The 24,448-nt window shown below is 43.3% G+C and overlaps 1 protein-coding gene across 1 annotated transcript in view; it reads left to right on the top strand.

The window, feature by feature from the left end:
* Positions 1-17,955, top strand: part of LOC104411449 (spectrin beta chain, non-erythrocytic 1-like) — a 48,262-nt gene extending 30,307 nt beyond the window's left edge. The window contains 10 exon segments of the mRNA XM_010021868.1: positions 1,820-2,064; positions 2,995-3,133; positions 4,198-4,282; positions 5,539-5,735; positions 6,781-6,893; positions 7,509-7,569; positions 12,689-12,927; positions 14,175-14,348; positions 16,096-16,138; positions 16,493-17,955. Of these exon segments, the coding sequence (XP_010020170.1) occupies positions 1,820-2,064; positions 2,995-3,133; positions 4,198-4,282; positions 5,539-5,735; positions 6,781-6,893; positions 7,509-7,569; positions 12,689-12,927; positions 14,175-14,348; positions 16,096-16,138; positions 16,493-16,708 (1,512 nt within the window). The 3' untranslated portion in view covers positions 16,709-17,955.
* The last annotated feature ends 6,493 nt before the right edge of the window (positions 17,956-24,448 follow it).

Raw genomic sequence — 24,448 nt, 5'->3', positions numbered from 1 at the left:
CGCCTCAGCACCCTCACAGGGAAGAGCTTCTGCCTTAGCTCTAACCTGAACTTCCCCTGTTCAGTTTGAACCCATCACCCCTTGTCCTGTCGCTACATGCTTGGAAAATAGTTGACATTTGAAGGAAAAAGGGTTTGTTTGACTCAACGTGTTGTCTCTTTAGTGAGGACATTGAACAGATCCTAAGTCTGTAACGAATTTGTAATATACCAGAGGTGATATGAAATACAGGTTTCACATTTTTCTGTCCTTAACACTCTTCCTGGGTGTTACATTAACTGTGCTGGAAGCCGTTTCTCATCTGCCTGCTTCTTACCTCATGTTCACCTTGGTGAACTCAAGACACAACTACCCTGTCCCATGGAAGAGCTGATATTCCAAAGGATTCTTGGAGGACAGGGCAAATACGAAGGGATGTGTAAAGCTGGTTGGGGTTTGGTTTGTTTGTGGGTTGGTTTTGGGTTTGGTTTTAGTTTATTTGCTTGGTTGGTTTGGGGGTTTTAAGTTTGGTTTTGTTTTGCTTAAAATAAGCCCCAGCCAAACCCTTTTCTGTCCTTTCTGAGAGGCAAAGGGAGTCTGAGGCTTCCATAGAGACCTTCTGACTCGTATGAATCTGGCATTATGACGTAATTATTGCTTTTCATGGTGCTTCCCAGCAGCAGCCTGTAGGGATTTCAGGTACATGGTCCAGGCTAAGATGCTTAAAAGCAGCCACACTTGAACTAATTCTGCATCTTTTGAAGCCAAACTATGTTAAATAGAAGGTGGCAGCAGCTCATACAGCACACAGGGACTCTTATCCAAAACCCAATGTTCAAGCTGCCAGAATGAGAGTTTTGGAAGGGAACAAGTTGCTTAAGGAATGGAGGAATTATGACTGGCTGCATTTATCCCAGTAGGAAAAGATAGCTTTTATGGCCAGCTGCCTGCCAGTTCTTGATTATGTTGCAATTAAATAGCTGTTTACACTAGAATAAAGGGATATAGCCAGCATTTGATTTTCCAAGTGGTTTGCTTTCAGCAGCTGTAGATTTTATACATAAAATGGGAGACATGCACAAAACACCAATCCCAGCCTCTCCAAAAAGTAATTATAATCAAGACCTAAATGGAGGAATATGTAATCATAGCACAGAGCTGTGGTGGAAGCACTTAGGATCAGGTTTGGGTGAAACAGCTTGAGCAACAAGATGGATCATTATGATAATGGCCTAATCTCTGTGCCTGTATCTAGAAGGTGTTTAATATGTTCAAAATCAAAAGAAAAGAAAACATTATTAGATAAGAGCAAATAGAATGTTTCTTGTCTTAAGAAGTATGTGAAACAGTCAAGAAATAGCATTTGACGTCCCAAGACAGTGTTTGAAAGGAAAAGAGATTTCTAATTGCAGAAGAACCTTTGGATTCCCACTCTTTGAAGGCATTATCTCCATTTTTGACTATTCATCTTTGCAGGAAGAGCAGTGGGTTTGGTGCAGCAGTTCCTGAGTGGTGGCACTGTCACTTGTGTGAGAGGAAGGAAAATTGATGATGAAAATGGTCCCCCTGTGCCCTGGCATTTAACAGTCACTTTCTATTGGCAACAGGAGGTTTAGGCAGTGGCAAATCTTGGCTAGTCTGGTTGTCCCTTGACCCCACAGTCTCCTCTAAGAAACATTCTTGTAGGGATATCCTGACTTTATCATAGAACAAACCTTTTGAGGCTTATATATATTTGCAATGACTTCAGAAAGCCATTCAAATGCTGAACTAGCAGCTCACATGTCCCCATATAGGTGTTCAAAGGCTGATGCATTTCTCTCCTATAAAAACACCTCAGGTGAGACAGCTGCAGGAGGATGCTGCACGCCTTCAGGCTGCCTATGCTGGAGACAAAGCTGATGACATACAGAAGAGGGAAAACGAGGTCCTGGAAGCATGGAAGGCACTGCTGGATGCCTGTGAGGGCCGCAGGGTGAGGCTGGTGGATACAGGAGACAAATTCCGCTTCTTCAGCATGGTTCGTGACCTCATGCTTTGGATGGAAGATGTTATCCGACAGATAGAAGCCCAGGAAAAGCCAAGGTAAGGTCAAGGATCTCTTTTCTATCAGAAAATAGGTCTGCAGGTTAGTTGAGGAACAGTTTGTAGAATAATGGAATAGTTTAGGTTGGAAGGGAGCTCAAAGCTCATCCAGTTCCAACCTCCTGCCAGGGACAGGGACACCTTCCACTAGAGCAGGTTGCTCCAAGCCCCTGTGTCCAACCTGGCCTTGAACACTGCCAGGGATGGGGCAGCCACAGCTTCTCTGGGCCCCTGGCGCCAGCGCCTCAGCACCCTCACAGGGAAGAGCTTCTGCCTAAGATCTGAGCTAAATCTTCCCTGTTTCAGTTTGAACCCATCACCCCCTGTCCTATCACTATAGTCCCTAATGAAGAGTCCCTCTCCAGCATCCTTGTAGCTCCCTTCAGACATTGGAAGCTGCTCTGAGGTCTCCAGCAGCTTCTCTTCTCCAGGCTGAACAGCCCCAACTTTCTCAGCCTGTCTCCATACGGGAGCTGCTCCAGCTCCTGGTCATCCTTGTGGCCTCCTCTGGACTTGCTCCAACAGCTCCGTGTCCTCCTTATGCTGGAGACACCAGAACTGCACTGTTTTAATTTATAAGACTCAGTATCACTGAGCCAGAAGGTCAGAGAAGGGCTGTCAAAATGTGATGGGGGTGTAGGAGCTTCTTCTGTGTGGTGCTGCCCAGCACAGGCAGGAGGTTACTGGAATAATTGCAATGTAAAATTGGGTTCAAAGAGATTGAGTCTCCCACAGTTGTTTATTTGATCTTGGATTCAAACCAGAATGGTGCCATTCCTAAGGGAAGGCTGCAGCAATCCTGCTTCCCAAGTTACAGAGACAACATAGCAATTGATATTCTTATTGTACAGTTGTGGGTTAGTTGTTTGTCAGTGTAACAACTGTTCCATCTGCATCACATAATTCTGACCCCCGGATTGATCATCTCAGGGACGTTTCATCTGTTGAACTACTAATGAACAATCACCAGGGAATCAAAGCAGAGATCGACGCCCGGAATGACAGCTTTACTACCTGCATTGAGCTCGGCAAATCTCTCCTGGCAAGGAAGCACTATGCATCAGAGGAGGTACTGTGCTTGCTGAACACTCTGCCACCACAGTGAGCTGCATGGAGGGGTGGTTTCAGCTGGAGACACTGCTGTTGTGTAACCTACACATGACTAAGCTCTTTGTAGTGACATGCATTACTCCAGGGACTGTTGCGCTATTTGCTGTTGTGAACTTAGTGTGTAATTTAACTCTGTGAATTCATGTTGAGTAGCAGAGATGGCACCTAAATTGAAGTATCATTTTCAGTCCAGGAAGTGCAAAGAAGTTGTCGTGTTCAGTTGTGCAGAGAGAAAGCTCTGGGATGGCTGTGCTGGGAAAGGTGACCTCTTTGAGCAAGAGCAGAGGCCGCCTTCTTGTACAGGGGAAGTGGAAGAGGCCTGCTAGGGGAAGGAGCAGGAAAAGGCTTGTCACAAGGAGTAAATCCAGGGAATATTAAGAGGAAAACACATCCAACTGCTTAAGCCCTTGGTTTGTGTTCTGGTTTGTCTAGGCCAGAGGATAGAGGCTTGACCTGTGTCTCTTCCTGCCTGCCTTTGATGGAGGGAGGAAGTTAAATGTTGTTACATACTGCCCACTTAGGGAGGTGATGCTGTCTGCGTCTGCATTACACACAGAGTATCCTGTGGAGTATCCTTGGGGGAGCATTTGCACAGGCACTGGGAGGCTTTGGCAACCAGTATTCACCCTGAGAATAACCTGGGGTGTCTGCTGCACGTCAGTGCTGTTAGCACAGGTACCTGCGGGCTTCCTGCAGCAACCCTGAGCAGCTCTCTGCTGTCTGCCAGAGCCGGAGCAGATGTGATCCAGGATTGCACCGTTTATTTTTTACTCTTTCTTATCAACTGCTTTCGGTGCTGTGGGTTTGAACAGACACCGGATGCTTATGCAAATGTGATATTTCAATGCAAATGTCATATTTATTTATACTTGGAAGAGAAAAGCAGCTGTTGTCTGCATGGTTAAGTCACTTCCTGACAGTCCAGCACAATGTATTTTGCCTTGTGCTGGTGGTAAGGGCTTGCGTGGTGTGGTGGGTGAGCCTGTGCTTGTGTAATGGTCCTGCTCTCTCCTCTTCATCCAGATCAAGGAAAAGCTGCTGCAGCTGACAGAGAAGAGAAAAGAAATGATCGACAAATGGGAAGACAGATGGGAGTGGCTGAGACTGAGTAAGGATGTCCTTGGATTTCTTTTGGGCCGGGCCACATCTCACTCTCACTTCCCTGTGTCTTTCTGAGTGTTGGAAAATACCTGCAGGTCTTTGCTTTTCTATTAACAGTGCTTGAAGGTGTGTTTGTACTGTGATGACAGCAGGATTCACACCAGGGGATTGTAAAATAGAGGAGAATTTGAAACCAAGTAGCCTGTACCACAGGTCTTGCTCTGTATGATCAAATTTGGAGCTAGGTGAAATAGATCCCCTGTATTTTGCAGGTGTCACATTCCAGCTGGGTTTCTACAAAGGATGCACTACTGAAAAATAGGGAGAAGTAGACCTTTGCTACCGTATGCATGTAACGTGTTATCTGTGTTATCCAAGAGGCTAGAACGTTGGCGAGCACTTCACTGGCAAAAGGTGTGCTTTGAAACACTGCAGTGTTTTGCAGGCTTCACACCAGCAACAACAACCCAGTTCTGATGCTCTTAACAAGGAGATCCCCGTCTCATGTACAGATTGGAGCCTTGCAGCAGGCAGTTGTGCAGGATCTCAAAACACACTGTGGAGTGTAGTCATTTTGTGGGTTTCTGGACTGCTGTGTCTGTGTGCTTCTGAGCCTCAGCAGGCTTTAGGAAATGCAGTAGCATGGGCAGTTGTCCCTCAGGTGGGGTGTTTGTACCACATTATTCCTCAAAGCTGCTTGATCCTGGTCACAAAAGCAGTGGAAGTGTTTTTTCAGGTGTGCAAACAGAAAAGGAAGGCAACCTGGAACTGTAGCACTGTAGTCAAGCACCAAGTACAGGAATGCTGCTTGCTGAAGGGAACTACTGTAGTCTACTACAGCTCTTCTGTCGACAGGGCAGTCTGGGAAGGAGAACCAGTGGGTAACAGACTTTGTACTCTGAAGTCAGTGGGTTACAGAAGATTAGGAAAAAAGGAAACACTGAGCTTGCAAAATCCTGGAATCATAGAATAGTTTGGGTGGGAAGGGACCCTCAAAGCTCGTCTGGTCCAACCGCCCTGCAATATAGTCCGTAGAAGAAGTGAAGGTGGGCCCTAGATGTTACTTTTCCTCAAAGCAAAGCCAACAAGGTAAATTCCTGCCTTTAAAGTGATTGATTTCAGAGAGCTTGGTTAAGGACAATACTTGGCCAAATACATTTTCTTTTTCCCTGAGCTGTGTTTGGGTAAAGTCAGAAGATACCTGACGACTTCACGTGCAATTTGTGACATGAATGGTGCTGATTCCTGTCCTTCTTTGCTCAGTTTTGGAGGTACACCAGTTCTCCAGAGACGCAAGTGTGGCTGAGGCCTGGCTGCTGGGGCAGGAGCCCTACCTCTCCAGTCGGGAAATAGGCCAGAGTGTTGATGAAGTGGAAAAACTGATCAAGCGGCACGAGGCGTTCGAGAAGTCTGCAGCCACCTGGGATGAGAGGTTTGCGGCACTGGAACGACTGACCACGGTGAGTGGTGGGGGCAGGAACTTCCATTCCCCTTTGGTTTGGTGCCAGCTGCTTGCTTGGAGTAAGTCCCAGCATCACCAGCCTCATCTCAGATTGTTGATCAACCTCAGGCTGAAGTTTCAAGTTCCCAACAATACTAAAACCCTCTCTGGTTAATTTGAACTCAGCAACCTGCAAGGAAAAAGCTTAAATGATAAATGACCTCAGTAGTCAGTAAAGGCTGTCTTGGGCGCAGGAGTGATGACCCAGAAGCAGTTTGCTCCAGCCCTCTGCCCTACAGGTTGTGCTGGTATAAAAGGAAAGGGAGATTCTGCATGAAGAAGGCCCAGATCCAAACACTTGGCATGATTAAAGATGACAGTGTGAGGAGACAGTGGTGGGGAGGGGGTTGACAGCAGTGCTTGTTGTGTTTTGACTGCCCCAGTACAAGGCTGTATTGTCCCTTGGGAAGACATAAGAAGTGAAAAAGCCCCAAGCATTCAGAGCACAGCTGCAGTGTCAGTATTTAATGCCTGGAGAGCATGTTGCCATCTTTGGAGAAGAATTCTACTTTAGACACCAGAATTGAAGGGGTTTGATTTCTCACACGCACTGAGCATCACAGCTGCAGACAGAATGGCCTGAAGTTTCTCAGCATCCTCAAAACCAGGCTGGGTTTATTTATTTTATTTAGATGGTTGATTTCTGAGATTTGGATTATTTCTGTGCATGGCAGGCACACAAGAGATGTCACTTCTCAGTACTTTGATAGCTTGGGCTGCTTTCTTCTCTGGGTTTTGTTCTAATAGAGTGAATTAGAAAGGAAACAGACAGTGATGAGATGCTGCCCAGGTGCTCCACTTGATGTTAAAGGCTTTACTGACAAATTCAGTGCAACGAACTTCACATGATTAATGCTGTGCAAGACTGATGCCTTCAAATTAGATTCCACTTAACTTGAGTTTCACTAATGTTTCAGAAACTTGTGGAGTTATTTTTAGTTCTTAGAAATGCCCCTGAAAAATGTGCAGAGCTTTTAAATGCACCAAACTGTTTCGTTTCTCAGTTGGAACTGCTGGAAGTACGTCGACAGCAAGAGGAAGAGGAGAGGAAGAGACAGCCTCCCACGCCAGAGCCCAGCCCAAAGGTTGCCGAGGATGCAGACTCCCAGCAGCAATGGTAAGCCAGGATGTGGAAAGCTGGACTGTTCTTCATGCAGACTTCTCAGGCTGAGGATGTGTTCTAAAGGGAGAGTCTGGGGTTGTGTGGTTTTGGAATGTGGCTGTTGTTAGAAGGTCCTTGGCTTATGGGACAAGACCTTTCCCAGATACCCAAATTCGCTCCTAAATGGACTGTTCCATGTTTTTGTCGTGGTGCAGTGTTACAGCTGCTGAGGTGTGCCAGGCCTTACAGTAAGGGAGCTGGTTTTACACCTTCTGTGTTATGGATTAAAATTTATGAACCATCTTGGCTTTCTTCTTTGAAGAGCATCAGTCAAACATAGATTTCAAGCTGCATCCATGGAACATTAACATTTACAAATAAGCTTATTTATAACAGAAGTAGGCTTATTTATAAGATAGTTGTCAGAAAAGTCCATTTTGATCTCCCTTAACACTGGATTTATTCAGTTGGGATTTTCAGTGAGGGTTTTAAGAACTGGTTTGAATTCCTGAGGTGTGCCATAGCCGGGGGGAAATGTCATTTTGGTGAAAGAGATGGGTGACTTCTAATAGCATGGGTGACTTTCAGGTACATAATACAATGTCTTTTCTTTCTCCTCTCTCCCAACAGGGATGGGACAAAAGAACAGGTTTCCCAAAATGGTTTGCCATCAGACCAGGAATCTCCACGGGTTAGTTACCGCTCCCAAACCTACCAAAACTACAAAAACTTTATTAGCAGACGGACAGCCAATGACCGATCGTGGTCTGGACTGTGACACACAGAATCCTTTGCAGCAAAAGACACCTTTTTGTCAGTATGGTTTACTGGTACTGGTTGAATCTTTTGGCTTCAGATTTCCCTGCTGCTTTTCTCTTCCTTCCCATCAGTTGACTTGTATTGAATTAGCAGCCCCTTGGAGATATATTTGCTTCACTTTCCTCCTTGTTTATTTGAATCTCCCCACTGACACTCAGTTGCTTTAAGGTGACACATTTATTTCATGTTATTTACTGTTGAGTTTTTCATGTCGCTAATAGTATTAAGATTTTCCAGCGAAAGCGTCCTTTATATGAGTAATTGAGATTTAATGAGATTACATCATAATGAAGAAGAGAACTAGAACCTGACAGGTATGACGCATCGAGTTATACTAACAGGTGTCAGCACGGCAACGTTATTAAATCAGCTGCATTAGCAAGCGAGTTCTTTACAAGGCCAAAGATTATCCCTGCAAGTGAGCTTGGCAGGAGAGGCTGGGGGGACGGGCGAGCTGTAACTGTTGACAAATAAAAGCCTTAAGGTTAGTTGTATAACATTCCATGCAGAATTGGACTCACTGACTGCAGAGAAAAATAAACGTGAAATAAAACATGACAAATTAGATCTATCTTGGTATTTAGTCCTCCTGAAGAGTTGTGATCTTGCTGAATAGCTGTTTTGGGGCCCCATTTTGCCTTGGTCCTGGCCAGTTTACAGCAATTCAGTTTACTGACACTAGAGAGGCAGTGATACAAATGAGAGCAGGGTGCAGACCCCTATGGAGAGGTTGTGATGCTTTTCTTTCAAAACCAAATAAAACACATTGGTCTAAGATCCCAGCTCTTTCTTGTCTATAGACACAGGCTGAATGGTCCATGCCTTACTCATTCCTTCTTGATAGGGGAGTCAGGATGCATGCCAATAATCCTCATGTGCAGCCATACAAATACCAGTACATATGTATATATAGTTAACACAACACAGTAGTTGAGCACTTACCTCTCCGTTGCCTTCTTGCAAAGCCTCCTTGTTTCACTTAATGCTTGGAGTGGTGAGAAAAGTGACACTTTTCCTTCTGTTTCTGAGGCTGTCTCTGAGGGGTGTTAAGTGCAGGAAAGGCGCCTGGCAGGCTCACATCAGGGGCTTTAGAGCTCTTGCCAGTACCGCAGAGGAAGCGCAGGTCCCGGTGTAGGGCTCTGGGAGGAAATGCCTTTCAGCATAAGTTTATCTTTCAGATGGCCCAGCCCAGTTGCTTTGGGTCTGCACACAGGCTCTGTCAGTGCTCTACGTTACTAAGCAGTTCTACCTTTTTTGTTCTTTAAATAAAGCCCTTTGGTTCATCTTCACTATTAAATGATGAAGCGAGCTCTCTGTTGTACCTTCTAATGTTTATGACATTATGTAGAGTTGTGGCAAGGAACATGAGGTGGCCTGCAAGCACACCCCAGATCATCATCATCATCATCTTGGTTACCACAGCCTTACACATCCCCTGTTTGCTTCTTTCTTTTGCTAGTTTTTATTTTATTACATGATACATAACACATTTCCATGTTCATCTTCGCCATCTGCACCTCAGTCTTCCATGGGAGCTCTTTAGCTCAGTCCACTGAACCTCATGTTGCAGCACATCAGGTGTACACAGCTGTATTATTTCTGATTTGAGGCACAAGATAATGCTGCTCTTGATCAGAATTTCAGCTTCTGCCAACTAGCTGAGCAGTGCAGCTGGATTGTTCTGTATTGGCTGAGCTTGTGAAGTGAGGAAGCTGATGGAAAGGGTGTGCTTCAGCGATTGTACTTTTGCTGTAACTTGTCTTTCCACTTCATGATGCATGTGTTTTTTTCTTTTGTCAGGATAACAACATAGAGCTTCTTAATGCTTTTAAAAACTCCATGTAGATTTAGGCAGGTGATCTGGTGACTACCCACACCAGTGCTGCCTCTCTGTGCCTGTAAGAGTGTGACAGTTCTCAGAGCAGTATAGCTGTAGCTTCAGATTCCACCACCTGGGAAGCCTTCAGAAGTATTCTGGCTATAAAGTAGTATGTAAAAGTATATAGATAGACTTTTTCCTTGTGTTAGTACACTTAGATATGAAAATTACATTTTTATGATGAAGAAAAATGAATTAAGTCATTGATTCAGGTCATCATTGTAGGCACTAGAAGCGTTAAGATTTCATCTCTTTACTATAGCCTGTGGTACTGGCTTAAAACATTAAAATAGTACTTTTTTAAATGGCCAGAACAATAGAAAGGCTGTCATCTGTTTACATCTGAAAAAGGCAGGTAACATCTCTTATCTAAGCTGTGGTGCAGAGACTTAACTTGATCCACTGAATATAATGTGGCACCGAGGGGATATTTCCAGTCATTGTCACCAGCTGTCTTGTTGCATGTTAGAGTCCCCATTTAAGTATCTCAAAGAGTAGTATCTAGCCACTAAAGCACTTGCAACTAACCTCTCAGTCACGATTAAGAAAACTGTGTCCATGTTTGTGGTAACTGTTTTGTTGTAACGGTGCAGTTTGCTATTAATGTTTGTCCTCCGTTGCGTTGTCTCTGCATGCCCGATGCATGTTTCCATTAAAGTTTGTTCAGCTCCTGGTTTTTCTCTATTTTTCATGACACATTCTTGCAGAGCTGTTTATGATCCAGATTTATTTTGCTTGTTTTCTGTTAATTGTAGATAACACATGAAAAGAAAATAAAACCCGAAAGAGCCTCAGGAAAGCTTTTCATAGCCCTTTTACAATCAGTAGCATTTTAAGTAGAAGTTACAGGTGTGATGATGTGATTAAAGTTGGCAGTTATCTTCTAAAAGCACAGGGTTGCAGATTGCAGTGCTGAATTACAGGTTATTTCCCGTTAAACCACGTTCAGTAGCTGTGTAGTGCCTGCTGTTAGAAACTGGTCTGGTTTACTTCGGATTAGTGGTTATAGGCCCCCCAAAATCAGTAGTATTTTCACATCTTGCTGGTGTCACTGCAGAAAACGTGCTACGTTCAGCATGGGTTTAGGTAACAGGTAGTTGAGGGTAGTTGATGCAAGTTGTTGAGATGAGTTACTGTGGTCTGTGTAATTCCTTATTGCTGGGGACAAAGGCTTCATGTATCTCAGAGGGCGTCCAGCCAGTTGAAAAACAGAGTTTGAAGCTCAGGAACTGTCACTGGTCAGGAAGCTTTGGAGAGGGCTGTCCTTGAACACGACCTGTTGGCCATCAGTGATCAGCCCTGGTGATGACTGATCAACTGAGCTTTACTGGTGAATCACTGGTTGGTTGTTTCACTCCTTATGTTATAGTAGCTGTGCTGACAACGTTTGGATAATCTTCAGCTCATCTATTTATTTACCTTCTCCCCCCTTCAATGCAACATTTTTGTTTGAGATTTGGATACAGATACTGAGGTTTGGTGGCTTAGATTTATCCTAATTGTGAAGAAGCGGTGTTGTTCATTTTTACTTCCACTGGATAACAGCGCAGGGTAGATGTTCCCTCTTACAAACCTAGGCTACATGTCGCCAGGGACAGAGTAAAATAGACCTGACTGAAGTGGAATGTGAGCTGTGATTCTTTCCCTGTTTCAGTGGTGTAGTGTCTGTACTCTGGAGATTTAGATTGCTTAAAGGCAGTTAACCAATCCTTCCCATATTCATAGCAAGTTGGCACTTAGCTCTTCCTAGGTCAATACATGAGGTACAAAGGTGGGAGGTACAATGTTTACTTGGCAGGTATGAGAAGTTCTAGCAAAGAGTGGCAAAATTCAGTTTGTTGCATAATAATTCGGCTGCTTTTGAATTGTCCAGGCCATGTGCAGAAGTGGGAATGTCTAATTATTGTGCCATTCACAAATACCTGCTTGTCTGCATAAAAACAGTCCAGAATGTTTGTAATCTACTAGAGCATTAGCAGCACTAAGCTTTAGTAACTTGCTAATAATAATAATGATGATAATACACACTGGTTGTGTAACTCCTGAGCTGCTGCCTATGGCTCTACATGTCAAAGTAATGGTACAAGAAAAACCAAAAAACTGGGACCAAGCTGCGTTTCAAAAGCTTATAGCCATTAGGATTCCAATTTAAATGATTTTGGGATGAATGGCTCCTGAAGACGTCGACAGCTTGACCAGTCAGAGCTGCTGGAATCATGGCTGCTCTCTAGGCTATCTCGAGCACAGTGCGACAGGCAACGCGATCAACAAAGCAAGTGATGGGCAAGGCCTTGGTTCTGTCTTTGTTTGGGGGTAAATAGCTGTGTGATGTTGTGTGACTGTGGTGGTTTTCAGTTCCTTTAACAACAATCCAAATCCACCTAATAACGCAAGTCTGAAAGAGACCTTGACAAATTGACACGTGACCTCATTTCCCTTGTCTTTATAAGATCCAATATCCTAACTGGGATGGTGGAGATGAAATGCATGGTGTAATCTCTCTAATTCCTGCATGTTTTGATTTTGTTGTGTCCCGAGGGGAATGGGGAAAGGGGGAAAGGAGCTTTTACAGAAACAAATAAATTGCACGAGTTTTTGTAAATGCTCCTGGGTAATTTTGGCATATTTTTCTGCTGGTTCTTAGTTTAATACCTTTTATGGACTTTTAATACCCCAGTAATGCCATAAATGTACTTAAGGTGGCTGATGTGTATAACTTCTACTGTTCTTTTAGGTTTGCAGAAAGTGTGATTGTTACTGTCCCAAACATTTGAGTACTTAGCAATGGAATTGAATGCTCTCATTTTAGGAATAACAATATACAAAAGAATATGAATTGACCAGCAGAGCAAAGCACAGTAAAATTCACACTGATGTTTAGCTGCTTTTATTTTCCCATCTCTCCACCTATAAAATGGGTACTAATCCATTCCTACCTTCTAATTTCCTTGGCCTTCTGTGTCTCCATGGAGTGTGAGAAAGAACTTATTGGCCTGTGTCGTTCTCCAGGCAAAGTTTATACACAGCCACGTTGTGCAGGGGAACAAATTAACTGCAAGATACCTCAGTGCTGTGAGGCTTTAAGCTGAACATTTTCTCCACTGTTCCTTAGGTGGCAGAAACTGCAGAAACAAATGAAATGGTCAATGGAGCTGCAGAGCAGAGGACAAGTTCGAAGGAGTCTAGTCCTGTTCCGTCTCCAACAGCAGACCGCAAAGCCAAGGCTGCCATTCAGGCCCAGACTGCTGCTACCCTACCAGCCAAAACACAAGAGATGCCTTCAGCTCAGATGGAGGGCTTCTTACATCGCAAACATGAGTGGGAGACACACAGCAAGAAAGCCTCGAGCAGGTAAAGTCCTCGCTGCTTCATGCGAACTCACCAAGATGTAAGTCAGTAAATGTTGTCCCTGCTGCTCTTGTCTTCTCACAGCTCCTAAAGATCTTTCAGGCTGCAGCTCCTGTTGTTGTAGGAACTGTGCTTTCATGGTTAAATGGGATATTTGATGAAGGTGCAGTCTAAAGATACATGGTGGAGAAAGCTGTGTTAGCCATATTTGGAAGGTGGAAAACTGAGGCATAAGGACACAGTGACTTTCCCACTTCACATGGTGAATTTGTGGCAGTAGTGGGATTTGATTCCAGAGCTCTCAAGAAAAGAAAAACACGTAGGTGTGAGACTAGAAATGTCCATATTCTTCTGACATTTTCTGTTTGCACATTAGCACTTTCCACCTACTCTGTAAGCTGTGCAGAAGAGAAAAGCGGGTGAAGATGATTTGTGTGCCTTAGTCGATTCCATTCCTAAGGACCCAATCCTGCCATTCTCCAAGAGGCAAAACTGCTGAGGTTTCTGTCTGCACTGGAAAAGCAGACTGGGGTCCTTCCTGACCTGAGAGAGCTCTTGTAACCGGATGTAATGGCTTGGGTGACAAGGAAAATGTTGACTAGGGAGTGGTGAGCCACGCCAGCATCTGAGGGGTTTGGCAGGAGGTGAAGTAGTGTGCAGACCTCAGATGTGCACAGTGCTACCATGATTTTTGTTCAGCTTGAGCTGTTCATGCCAGAGAACTACTCTGAGGCAGTGACAGCCACCAATGCTAACATGTAGGGACTCTTGTTTCTAGTAATCATTGATTCTTCTAGCTGTATTAGAGAATGAGGCAGATGCTGCCACCAAGAGTATTTGTAACAAGCCAGGATTTCATTCACATGCAATCTCGTTAGTTTGCAGCACAAAGAGAATTCCTCCTACAATAAGCACAGTCATTGAAAGGTCAGTCAGTGTCTCTCCCAAGTATGCAAACTGCCCAGTCTGCCAAACAGTCCTCCCACTGTTAGGCTACCCCGATGTGCTGTCACAGGGAGCTCTGGAAATCGCTGTTCCATCTGGCTCAAAGTCAGGACTTTTGTCCCGAAGCTGTGCTTTTGTGAGAGAATTTGCTGTCTGCAGTTCACAGGACAGTGTAGGCTGTATTCACACCCTTACTCTGAAGCCATCCCCATTATCTCACAGAAGTAATTGTGTTGGGCTTCTCCAGCTCTGCAAGTAAGAGCATTAGATTTATAAACACTTCTGTTGTTTTCTGTGTCTTGAAGATCATGGCATAACGTGTACTGTGTCATAAACAACCAAGAGATGGGCTTCTACAAGGATTCGAAAGCTGCTGCCTCTGGCATCCCCTACCACAACGAGATTCCTGTCAGCTTGAAGGAAGCGGTCTGTGAAATAGCGGTCGATTATAAGAAGAAAAAGCATGTGTTCAAGCTAAGGTAAACTCCCTGGAGATCTTGCTATGAGTAGAAGTTGTGGTGGGTGTGATCCTCACGGGAGGACCCAGCTAAAGAACTGGATGTTAACTGCAGTATCTACTTTTGTAAACAAGCTCTTCCCACCACTGAAACGTGGTGTATTTATCAAGCACAAAACAGTATCAAAACAACCAGTGCACTTTAGTTGTGTCTGGGACAAGACTAGATGTGTGTGCCTGAAGTCAGGAGACTGCATTTACAGTGCTGGGCTTTACAGCTGCTCCCTCTGGAGTTCATTGAAAAGAGCTGAGTGTTCGTGGTTCTGCTCCTCTCAGAGTCAAGCCTCTTGTTTAACTTTTCAGTGTGAATTTAGGACCCTACTGAATGCATCTATCACATTTTCAGGTCTAGATCATGTAGTTACATTTTGAAGTATGTGGAGAACTTGTTGTTCAAAGGTTAAGAAAAAATAAGGCTTTTCCTTCTGGAATCCTCTAGAGGATAGAATCCATATCTGGAAAAGTTTGCTTTGTATCAAACATATAGGGAATATTTAGGGAGATGTAGCTGTCTTGAAGACAGGCCTGCAGCTGTGTGATTCATCCTGTAGACTATTTTAAGCATCTCTGAATTGATAATGTAAGGATATGCTGTTCCAAATACAAAGTTAGGCAGAAAAATCAATTGCCCTTCTCTTCCCAGTGCCCTGCCTCCTGCGTCAGGCCTCTCAAAGTAACAGCATGTGGCGTATTTCCTTTACTCATTCTCATTAGCAGAGTCCCCAGAGAGTTCACCAACAAATGGTCGTGGCAAATCTGTGTCTCCCTGCTGAGGGGGGAATGTTGAGAACGTCCATGAGGCTCACTTCTACAAAGGCTGTGGTCTTTACAGACCTCATGGGCAGGCAGAGCTCTCACAGGAAGGTCCAGTTGTGGTCTCTGGAGGGCACACTGGAAATACTGCTCTTGATTTGTTAAAGAAGGAAGCAAGGCATAATCATATTCTTCCTAGTGTCTGTCTGTCTGCACTGTTACTTTACTGTGTACTGCTTAATTTCATTTCATAAAGAGATTTTAAAAGGTTTTCTTTTCGTGGGGCAAAATCCAGATGCCTGCAACACAGTTCCCATTGACCCAGCCTCCTTCTTGTTCAGATGCCTGATCTGGTGTTATTCATTCTGGTTTTTAATTAATACGTATCTTCACGTACACTGTTAAATGGCTCCCAGTTAAATCATCCAAGTAAAATCAGCACAGAAGGGAGACTCCGGCCTTCAGTGTGAGAAGAGGCAGCTACTCATAAATAATACACACTGTAGTATCTTGAGTCACCACAGGTAGTTACGACAGCAGAGCGGCTGCAGAATTTTCTAGGTTTCTACAAAACCCACGAAAACTCTGGGTGTTGTCTGTGACTTTTGTCTTTTTGAAGTATTGAGTAAACTTTTACACCGTCTTCTGCAAAACAGAAAAGATGTGCCTGAAACAGCAGTCATCAGCTGCTGAAGATCACAACCCTGCCGTGCCTCCTGACGCACAGAGCACATCCATGCCATAACACACACACAGTGTGCGCGGCTGCCTCTGTATGACAGCATGAGATACCAAACCAGGAGTAGCTGGGGTGTATTTGTGTACAGAGAGGTGTTAGGACTGTCCCGTGCAGCCCCGTGTGCCTCAGTCTCATTGTGTACAGTAGCTAAACAAGCAGGAGTTGAAGCGGTGTGGCCACTACTAAGCTAAATTTGCAATGGTTGTTTTCTTTGCAGATTGACCGATGGCAACGAATACCTCTTCCAAGCCAAAGACGATGTAAGTTTGTTTTTCTCATGGTTTATTATTGATGTGATATTTGTGCTGTTGTGCAACAGGAAAAAATCAGCTACTGGGAGCTCAGGGGCACGCTTTAATTTCCTGGTCTTCAGTCTTGTGTGTATGTGTGTGGAACGTGCAGATTCAGAAGCTCCTGCTGGCGCCACCAGCAGGGATTTTTATCTAGTAGATGTCTTCTGCAGGTGTGTAACCAGAGGAGTAAGTGCCAGACGATGGGTTAGGGACTGTGTTTCCTTTCATTTCCCATTTCTCTCTATTCCCCTTCCCCAATGCTGAGCGGATTAGAGAGGGTGCGTGATTGTAACAGCTTTCTGCCTTTGGGGCTTCTTGAAGGAGGAGATGAACACGTGGATTCAGGCCATCACATCCGCTATCTCTTCTGACAAAATCGAAGTGTCCCCAACCACGCAGAGCACTCCAGCCTCCAGCCGTGCCCAGACCCTGCCTGCCAGCGTCACAATAACCAGCGAGTCCAGCCCTGGCAAGCGGGAGAAAGACAAGGAGAAAGACAAGGAGAAAAGATTCAGCCTTTTTGGTAAAAAGAAGTGAACTCCATCTCCACACACTGCACTTCTCTGACCGTTCCAGTGGAATTCCAGCATGCGAGCTCAGAACCAATACGTTACTCTCTGTGCCTCATGTTCCTCAATGTGATTGACATTTTTTTATTTATAGAGCGTTTTAAAATAAAAAGCCAACAAAAAAACCCAGAATCTAAAGTTCCAGACGTATGAGGTGCATTGGGCAGCTTCTGTAGGAGAGCGAGGACCAGGTTTTGGGGGTTTGTTTTGGGGGTTTTGTTTTTGTTTTGTTTTTGTTTTGTTTTTTTTTTAAATGAAGTTAATGTAGATTAGATCTTAATATTTAAACTGTTCCTCAATTTTGTGAGGCTGTCTTGGAAAATAACCCACTCCTAGTGCTATTGGTATGCAAGGCAGCGGTGCTTTCGAATCTACTGTGCACATCAAAGCCCAATGTACAAACTCTCAAACACGTTCACTCCCATCTAAGGTTGTTATGCTGAGTCTTGACTAGTGGAGCCTCCCATTCCAATTCTAACCTTTATTAAAATGAATAGTGTATTACCTTTGCCGTAACAGAGTGCGGGTTTGCATTAACTTACAGACAAACCATTTCTATCCTGGCGTTGGTTATTAACACAACCTGAAGCTTTTCTGCATCAACTACGACAGATGAGAATGTTGGTGTTCAAGACACATAAGCAGGCTGATACAGTTTTAAATAATCTGTAATTTCCAATTTTCTTTTTTTTTTTTTTTGCTGAAATACATTATATTGTATGTTTCAGATAATTCTAGTACAAAGTATAATAAGACTAGATGTATAATAAACCCTTAAAAATCATCGATAAGTGTAAAAGTGGAACTGAAGCATTTACTGGAAAAGTAATGTTACTCAAATGGTTACTTGCTTGTCAGCTGCAGCACTGTGTGTTATAATTTTGCTACATTACTTGCTATTTGATACATAGTGTGCATTTCTCTGTCACTGTAACTATTGTAATGAAAAGATTTTCATCTTACTGCACAATCAGAAATTACATTTAATAGGAATGAACTTTCAATGACTGGGCCTGTAGTCAAGAGTAGTACTGGAACTGGCTTTCAGTTGTATCGAACTGTACCTCTAGACTTTTACCCTATCTGTTAAATATATGCGATGTCATTAAATGCTTTTAAAACTAAATATGCTGGTTAAGTTTCTCATTTCGTTTCTGAAGATGTTAAATCATGATTTTGAAAGAGGATCAAAAATAAAGTTATTTTAAAATGTCATCTCTCCTGTGCACTGAAACTGATGTCTTCAAATGTAATTCCTTCTTTGTGTGCAAATGTTCGACTGAAATGGTTGTTGTCTTTCTTACTGCTGTTCTTTCCCTTCCCCTTCCCTTCACCTCCTGCAAACTTTATAATTTGCCAAGGACTTGTTGTCCCGCCCAGTTTAATCTCACGGGGGTTTTATGTCAGTTTTTAAACATACCTCTCTTAAGGGACAGCCTCAACTGCACTCCAGTGGTGATGTGTCATCAACGCAGCAATGGTGATTCCAAAGCTCACCAGTTCCTTGGCCTTGTCGGCATTTCAAAGACCAGCATCATTCCAGAATTATCTTTACCTTGGATGTGACCTAGGGAGCCATCTAAAAGGAGTAGCTCTAGGAAGCCCTAATACTCATTAGGAGTTTCAAAATGAAGTGTAAGGAGCATGAAGTTTAATTTCTTATCATTAAAACACACTCAAATATAAGTATAGCTGGAAAGCAGATAAACTGCAAACTAATGTATTTCCAAGTGATGTTTTCCTGAACATGTGGCCAATACAATGTCTTGATTCTTCTTGATTCTTTTCATGGACTATACTGTGTTTTCTTGTTTTCCAAAAGTTTTAGTTATTAACCAATCACGCACACGAGTCTTTACTCCTGTAATATTACCCTGTTCCAGCCTAGTTATTAGTAATATGTAGGATAACACCATTAGTCTTGTAAATGTAAAACTTAATACAATATAAAAAGCTGAGGTTTCTCAGTAGAAGATGAAACATTCTTCTTGGTTGATTAAAGCACCCAAAAATGTTGATGCCTTACCATATTTGTCACTTCAACTTATTACAACATGTAGTTTAACAGATTGAACTTGGTTACCTGTAGTGTTTGCATCATGTCTTGGTTCAACATGCCTTCAGAGTTATTCTTGTCTTGCCTCTTCCTGCAAGTTATTCCCAAAAATGACTCAAATAAAACCCCTTTCTGCTTAGGAACTGATTTTAGGTTGCTGAGGAATACGAGTGAACTCTAATAAGCCTTCCCTGCCATAAGGGTGCGCTTTCCATGCAGAGAGAATTGGTGGGTCAGAAGGAATCTCCTCTGGTGGAGCCAGGTCAGGAGAGTCAGGTCAATGCGTACACCCGCTCAGGGGTGTGATCGTTTCACGAGGAGGAGTGGGGGAATCTCCCTTGGGTTATGTGAAGGGACTGCTGGAAAGTACCAGAGGAGGAAAAAAGACTGTGGATGATGGGAGTGGGACTGGAATTGGGGCAGGTTGTCAGTGCCACCAGTGTTCACTGTGGCGGAGGTGCTGCATTACTTTCAATTGCACCACTAAAGACCTCCCAGTAGAAGAAACGTTGTGTTCCTTCTGGTTACCACAGTGAAGAGGACTTGTAGTACAGTTTGACAGTGTATTTCAGCTTCCTTTGTTGGCTGGTTTGAAACGCTAACCCATATGTCAGTTGTTTATATTTTCTGTGGAGATACACAGTAGAGAAGTTGGACCTTAACATTTTCAAAGAAAACTAATGAAGGGCAACCACTTTTCAGCTGTGTTGCTATCATTGTTATGAAGAAGAGAAATCACCCTCCAGTCAGGTCAGTCTGTCTTTTTTCTCTTGGTGGGAGGCCTTGGATTGTGTGTTCTAAACTGAGAGAAAGTACCAGAGTGCTGCACCTGAGTGGGTCTTTCCATATCCTGACAAACAAAGCACAACAAGGGGAAAGAATCCAAAACTCATTAGCCATAGGAATTAAGCATGTGTTGGGTGGGAGGGTTTTCTTTTAGGTTGATGCAAATAATCTGTTAATCCACCTGTTCTGCATGGAGAATATGTTCCATTGTAGGGTTGTACTCAGCATGAGGAAGGCTAATGGTAAAGGAAAAGTATGAATAATCTCTGTTCTGGTGAAATACTGGTTTAGATGGGTTTTCACTTCACATTCTTCTGGTTTTATGATTGAGTTCCCAGAGAATGGATTTTAATTGTGGAGGGTCTTTAAGAATATACTTTTGTAATAAATAACTTCTAGGTATGATACAGTTTTGCTCTTTTTGGTGGATATTTAGGGTTTGTTTCTACCTTCACTAATCACAAGTGGCTGAATATATCTAGAAACTTAAATCACAGTAAGTTGGGACAGAGATTAGTCCTTTCATTAAGAAAAAACAACTCAGAAAATCAGGTTGTGCTAAATGACTGACTTAATGTTAAGAACTAAATTAGTGGTGTTGTGGTTTAAGCTGAACCCGGGACAAGTGGGAAAAGCAGAATTCACCTCTCTGACACTACAGCTCTACCTGTGGACTGGACAATCGAGGTTGCATCCTGACAACAGGAAGAACGGGAGCAGAAGTGGGAGGAGGATTCAGCTTGTTTTTCTGTGTCCTCCTATGGAGAAGGTGTGTTCTGAGGCCAAACAGAACACAACTGAGGTAAGAAAGCACTGTGTTCAGATCTGAACTGTCCCCACAGCTGCAGGTGTACAGGGCCAAGTTGAGAAGTCAGTATTCAGCTCTTGAGACTAATTTATTCCTTCCTTATTGCTGGATGTAATCGATTCCCTGTTGTCAAGTATTTTTCTCTAACCTTGTGACAGCAATTCACTGAATATACTGGGTCTGGTAGAGCGTTGGATTTTGTTTCAAAGGATTTTAAACAAGATTACTGTACAAATCAGGTGAGGCACAAAGCAAACCCACAATGCAGTACAGGGAATGCTGCAGTAGGCAGGACAACTAGTCGGAATAAAGAGAAATGTATTACAACATGGAGCAATTAAATGCAAAGAGCGTAGGTTTTATGGGGTTTACTTGCAATTCATCCTGTACCCTTTGTTGCTGTGCATTCTGACAACAGCCTGTCGGTGTGAGATGTCTTCTAGGATGTGCTAATGCCATGGAAGCGGATGTGGATGGGTTGGGGGTGTGAGTGACTCTGTGTAACGAGGCAATGGAGCGGCTCTGGCGAGCCCACGTGGTCACATCTGCAGTGTGTCATAATGCAGCACACGCAGCACGCACTGGGAGCTGCCTGTGCCGAGCCACCTGCAGCAGGGGCCCACAGCAGAGGAGCAGGAGACCTGGAATGGTCCACTTGGCAATAAAATACTGATTTATTCCTTAAAGTATGAAATGAAGGATTTTGTGCATAGTGTGTAACGAATCCTCCCTTGCTTCTGAAGCTCTGCATGCTGATTAGCCTGGTGATGGTGAACATCACATCTACAGTTTAATCACACGTGTTGTTCTGTGTTTGAAGTATCATTTACTCTGTGTACCAAAATAATGCATTTCACAGAATAATCTTTAACTGTTAGTTAAAGTGGTGGTTCATTACGTCACAATAGTAGAAATTATCAGGTCGCAACATGAAGTTTGTTGTTAATATTGCTATTCCTCTAGTCCCACACCCAGCCGAGGAAAAAATTCCCCTTGTTGACAGTGCAAGTGTTATCCATGAGAGGTCACTCTGTGCAAAGGGATGCCGAGTTGCGTCAGAGCTGCTCTAACCTGAACAATAAATACATCAAGTGTATTGTTCACTGAAGAGAATTAAGATCTTGGATGAACATTCTCTTAATTTGGAAAATTCAGATTTTAAAGGAGTTATGTAAACTTGTGGCAAGATTTAGACGTGTCTCGGGTGAATCATCATAGGAAGGAAGCTGAGTCAAGCATGGCAGCCAGCTTACTGAAAGGCGAGGAACGCCACCATCCTTGCTGTGGCAGAAAAAGTGATGAGTTTGTGTGGGAAGATCAAGATCTCTGCTGTGGTGATAGTAAGTTTAAGCTGTTCACTGAGATTCCATGAAAAGATGACAGAAAGATCCCCATGTACATGTCTGGATAAAGGCAGGAGTAACCCATTGGAGATGAAGTCTCCTATCGTGTCTGGGGGATCCGTGGGGCAGGAGGTTGTGCTGCAATGCGGAGGCACAGTGGGGTCCACCAGACTGCTTCAGAGGCTGGCTCCATGCTGTGACTCTGAACTGCCAGACCTTGAGCAGGGATGAGCACAGGAGACCAAGACAGATGGGTTTTATCATTCTGCTGCCCATGGCAGTCCTGGACTGCACTTGGGCACACAGCAAAACAAACTCATTAGGGTTGGTCAGAAGGACTTTCTGTCCAGGCTGGGATTTGAAAGAATACAGTATGTCTGATCTTTCAGAAATGGGCTTTCTTTGCATCTGAGGATGGAGAAGACTCCTTTTTTTCTTTTCCCTAGCGCTATTTCTGGCCAGACCCTAGCATTTCATCAATGCAAATCAGTATTTCCACCCACAAGGACTAAGAGCTTAGAGCCAATTCCCCTGTTATTATTTTGTACTTAGATAGTAAAATCACTGAGAGGCATCAGTCAGGATTGGATTAATGTAATGCCAGGCAACAGACAAACAGAACTAGATCACAGTTCCTGCTTCTGATCTCTGCTCCCAAGTTCTTACAGATTTTACATAACTACAGCTCAGGTAAGAGGTACGAAATATGAAATGCCAATTAATATGCCATCTCTGTGCATCTGCTGTGCATTCATCCATTAAAATATAAGTGGTATTTTGTGTAGCAAAGATGTAGGACATAACACAGATGTTCCTGGGGGGGGTGGTGTAAATCTCAGTGTTCATTGTTAATCACAGGTCTTGCATATGTATAGAGTAGGCAGGATGTATCACTGAGGATTGGAGTTAATTTGAGATGTGGTGATTTTTGGCATCTTCTATACAAGCCATGCTTCAAAACAAACAAGAGAACAAAACAACTACAACAAAATAACCACAAAATAAAACCCTAAAACCCCTAAAGAGTGTGGGAACTGTCATTCAAGTGCTGCTCACACAAGATGCTCTAGTAGTTTGTTTTTATATTTAAAACAAGAAGTAGAAGTCATGGGATATATATTCTGGGCTAGGCTAACGGGTTGTTTACCACAAGGAGAAGGGAAAATGGTGGTGCTTTTGCAAATTGTTGTCTGTCTTATAATTCTTAAATACATTTAAAGTGCTGATTTTTAATCAGTGGTATTTATGTTGTACTGACACTGGACGGCAGGTTGCAGTATTGAGGAGCATTTTTAGCGACATAAGAGCTCCTAATAGGAAAGTAGTAATGCCTTTTGGGTTTTAATGGGGAAAAAATCTTGCCATGAAAGGTAATTCAATCACAAAATCCTTGAGTACAGATAGTAGGAAAATAATTCAAACTGAACTCGTATTTCCACGTGTTTCAGGTTTTTCTTTTTGGGTGTTGGTTCATGACTAGTGTACTTCATTGCTACAATAAGGATGATTATTTGTAACAAATCATTTTTCCCAAAACTGGAGAGATATTTTTAGCAAAACAATGTCTATTATTTGCAGCCTCCACACTTTGACCATCCTGAATGTCACAAGTAAGACAAAGAATATGCCATGGTTTTACTGAAGGTTTAAGTACAAAATTTGACTTGACCACTGTTACCCCCAGAAAAGTGACAGCCATTCAAGCAATGAGTCGAAACTAGATTTTTGTTTGTCCTTGTGGAGAGCCTGTTTGTCAGATGTGCTTATGTTTTAATGAGAACTATATAATATATATTTAAAAAATCATTAAAAGAAAGTTAAGATCACATGGAAGTTACTCCATGGACTCATACTGAGGTAAGAAAGGACGAAGAATTCAGAATTCATTGGAAATCTTACTAGATAGTCACATCCACCAGGTGACAAAACAATCTCCCACATTCTGATGTTTCAGAGCAGACAAAATGTGTGGGGTTTAGCAGCTTTGTTGTGGTTTGACCCCAGCTGCTCCCCTGGTGTGGGAGCTTATGATGAAAGTTAAATACATTTTCGTTATTTTAAACGCATTTTCTGAACAGTTACCTGAAAGGAGAGAGGTTGGTTTAGCAATTATACTGCTGAAGTTTCCAAAGCTCCTAAGGTTATTGATGTAAACGGGTGGGAGACAGGCACAAAGGCACCCATGAGAGTGCTACACCCTTTATGAATTCGAAATACTTTAAATAGCTTTTTTAAGCATTCAGCATGCAGAACTGGCTTTGACATGAGTAAATAACAGCGTTTAAAGTCTTTGCAACTACATTCCTGAGGGACCACTGGAAGAGAAGGTATTTTTATACAGGCCCCGAAGATGTCTTGTATTACCAAAGGGAAATCAATTCAAGACAAGGGGCTTGTACCACGATGTGTGTTTTGCTGTGTGGCTGCGAGGATTTGCCACGTTAACTGCTGGGAAAGCAACCGAACGCACTGAAAAGCTGACCGCGAGGAAAGCAACAGCTAATTTTGTTATATCCCCATTTTTCTCAATTCCTTCGAGACTTCAGGATGCAACTGTGAAAGAGAAAAGCCGAAAGATGGGTTTGATGTGTGAGTTCACGTATGGCAGGCCACACGAAGCGCTGGGCTGAGCTCGTAACCAGCACTCGACGCCCTCCCTGAGACCGGCGGTGGCAGCGCAGGAGCCCTCCCGCGGTGGTGGGTGACGGCCGGGGC

The sequence above is a fragment of the Nestor notabilis genome, unplaced genomic scaffold (genome assembly GCF_000696875.1).
Source record: "Nestor notabilis isolate BGI_N333 unplaced genomic scaffold, ASM69687v1 scaffold12189, whole genome shotgun sequence".
Lineage (NCBI taxonomy): Eukaryota > Metazoa > Chordata > Aves > Psittaciformes > Psittacidae > Nestor > Nestor notabilis.
This window is presented reverse-complemented; position numbering and strand designations above follow the sequence as displayed.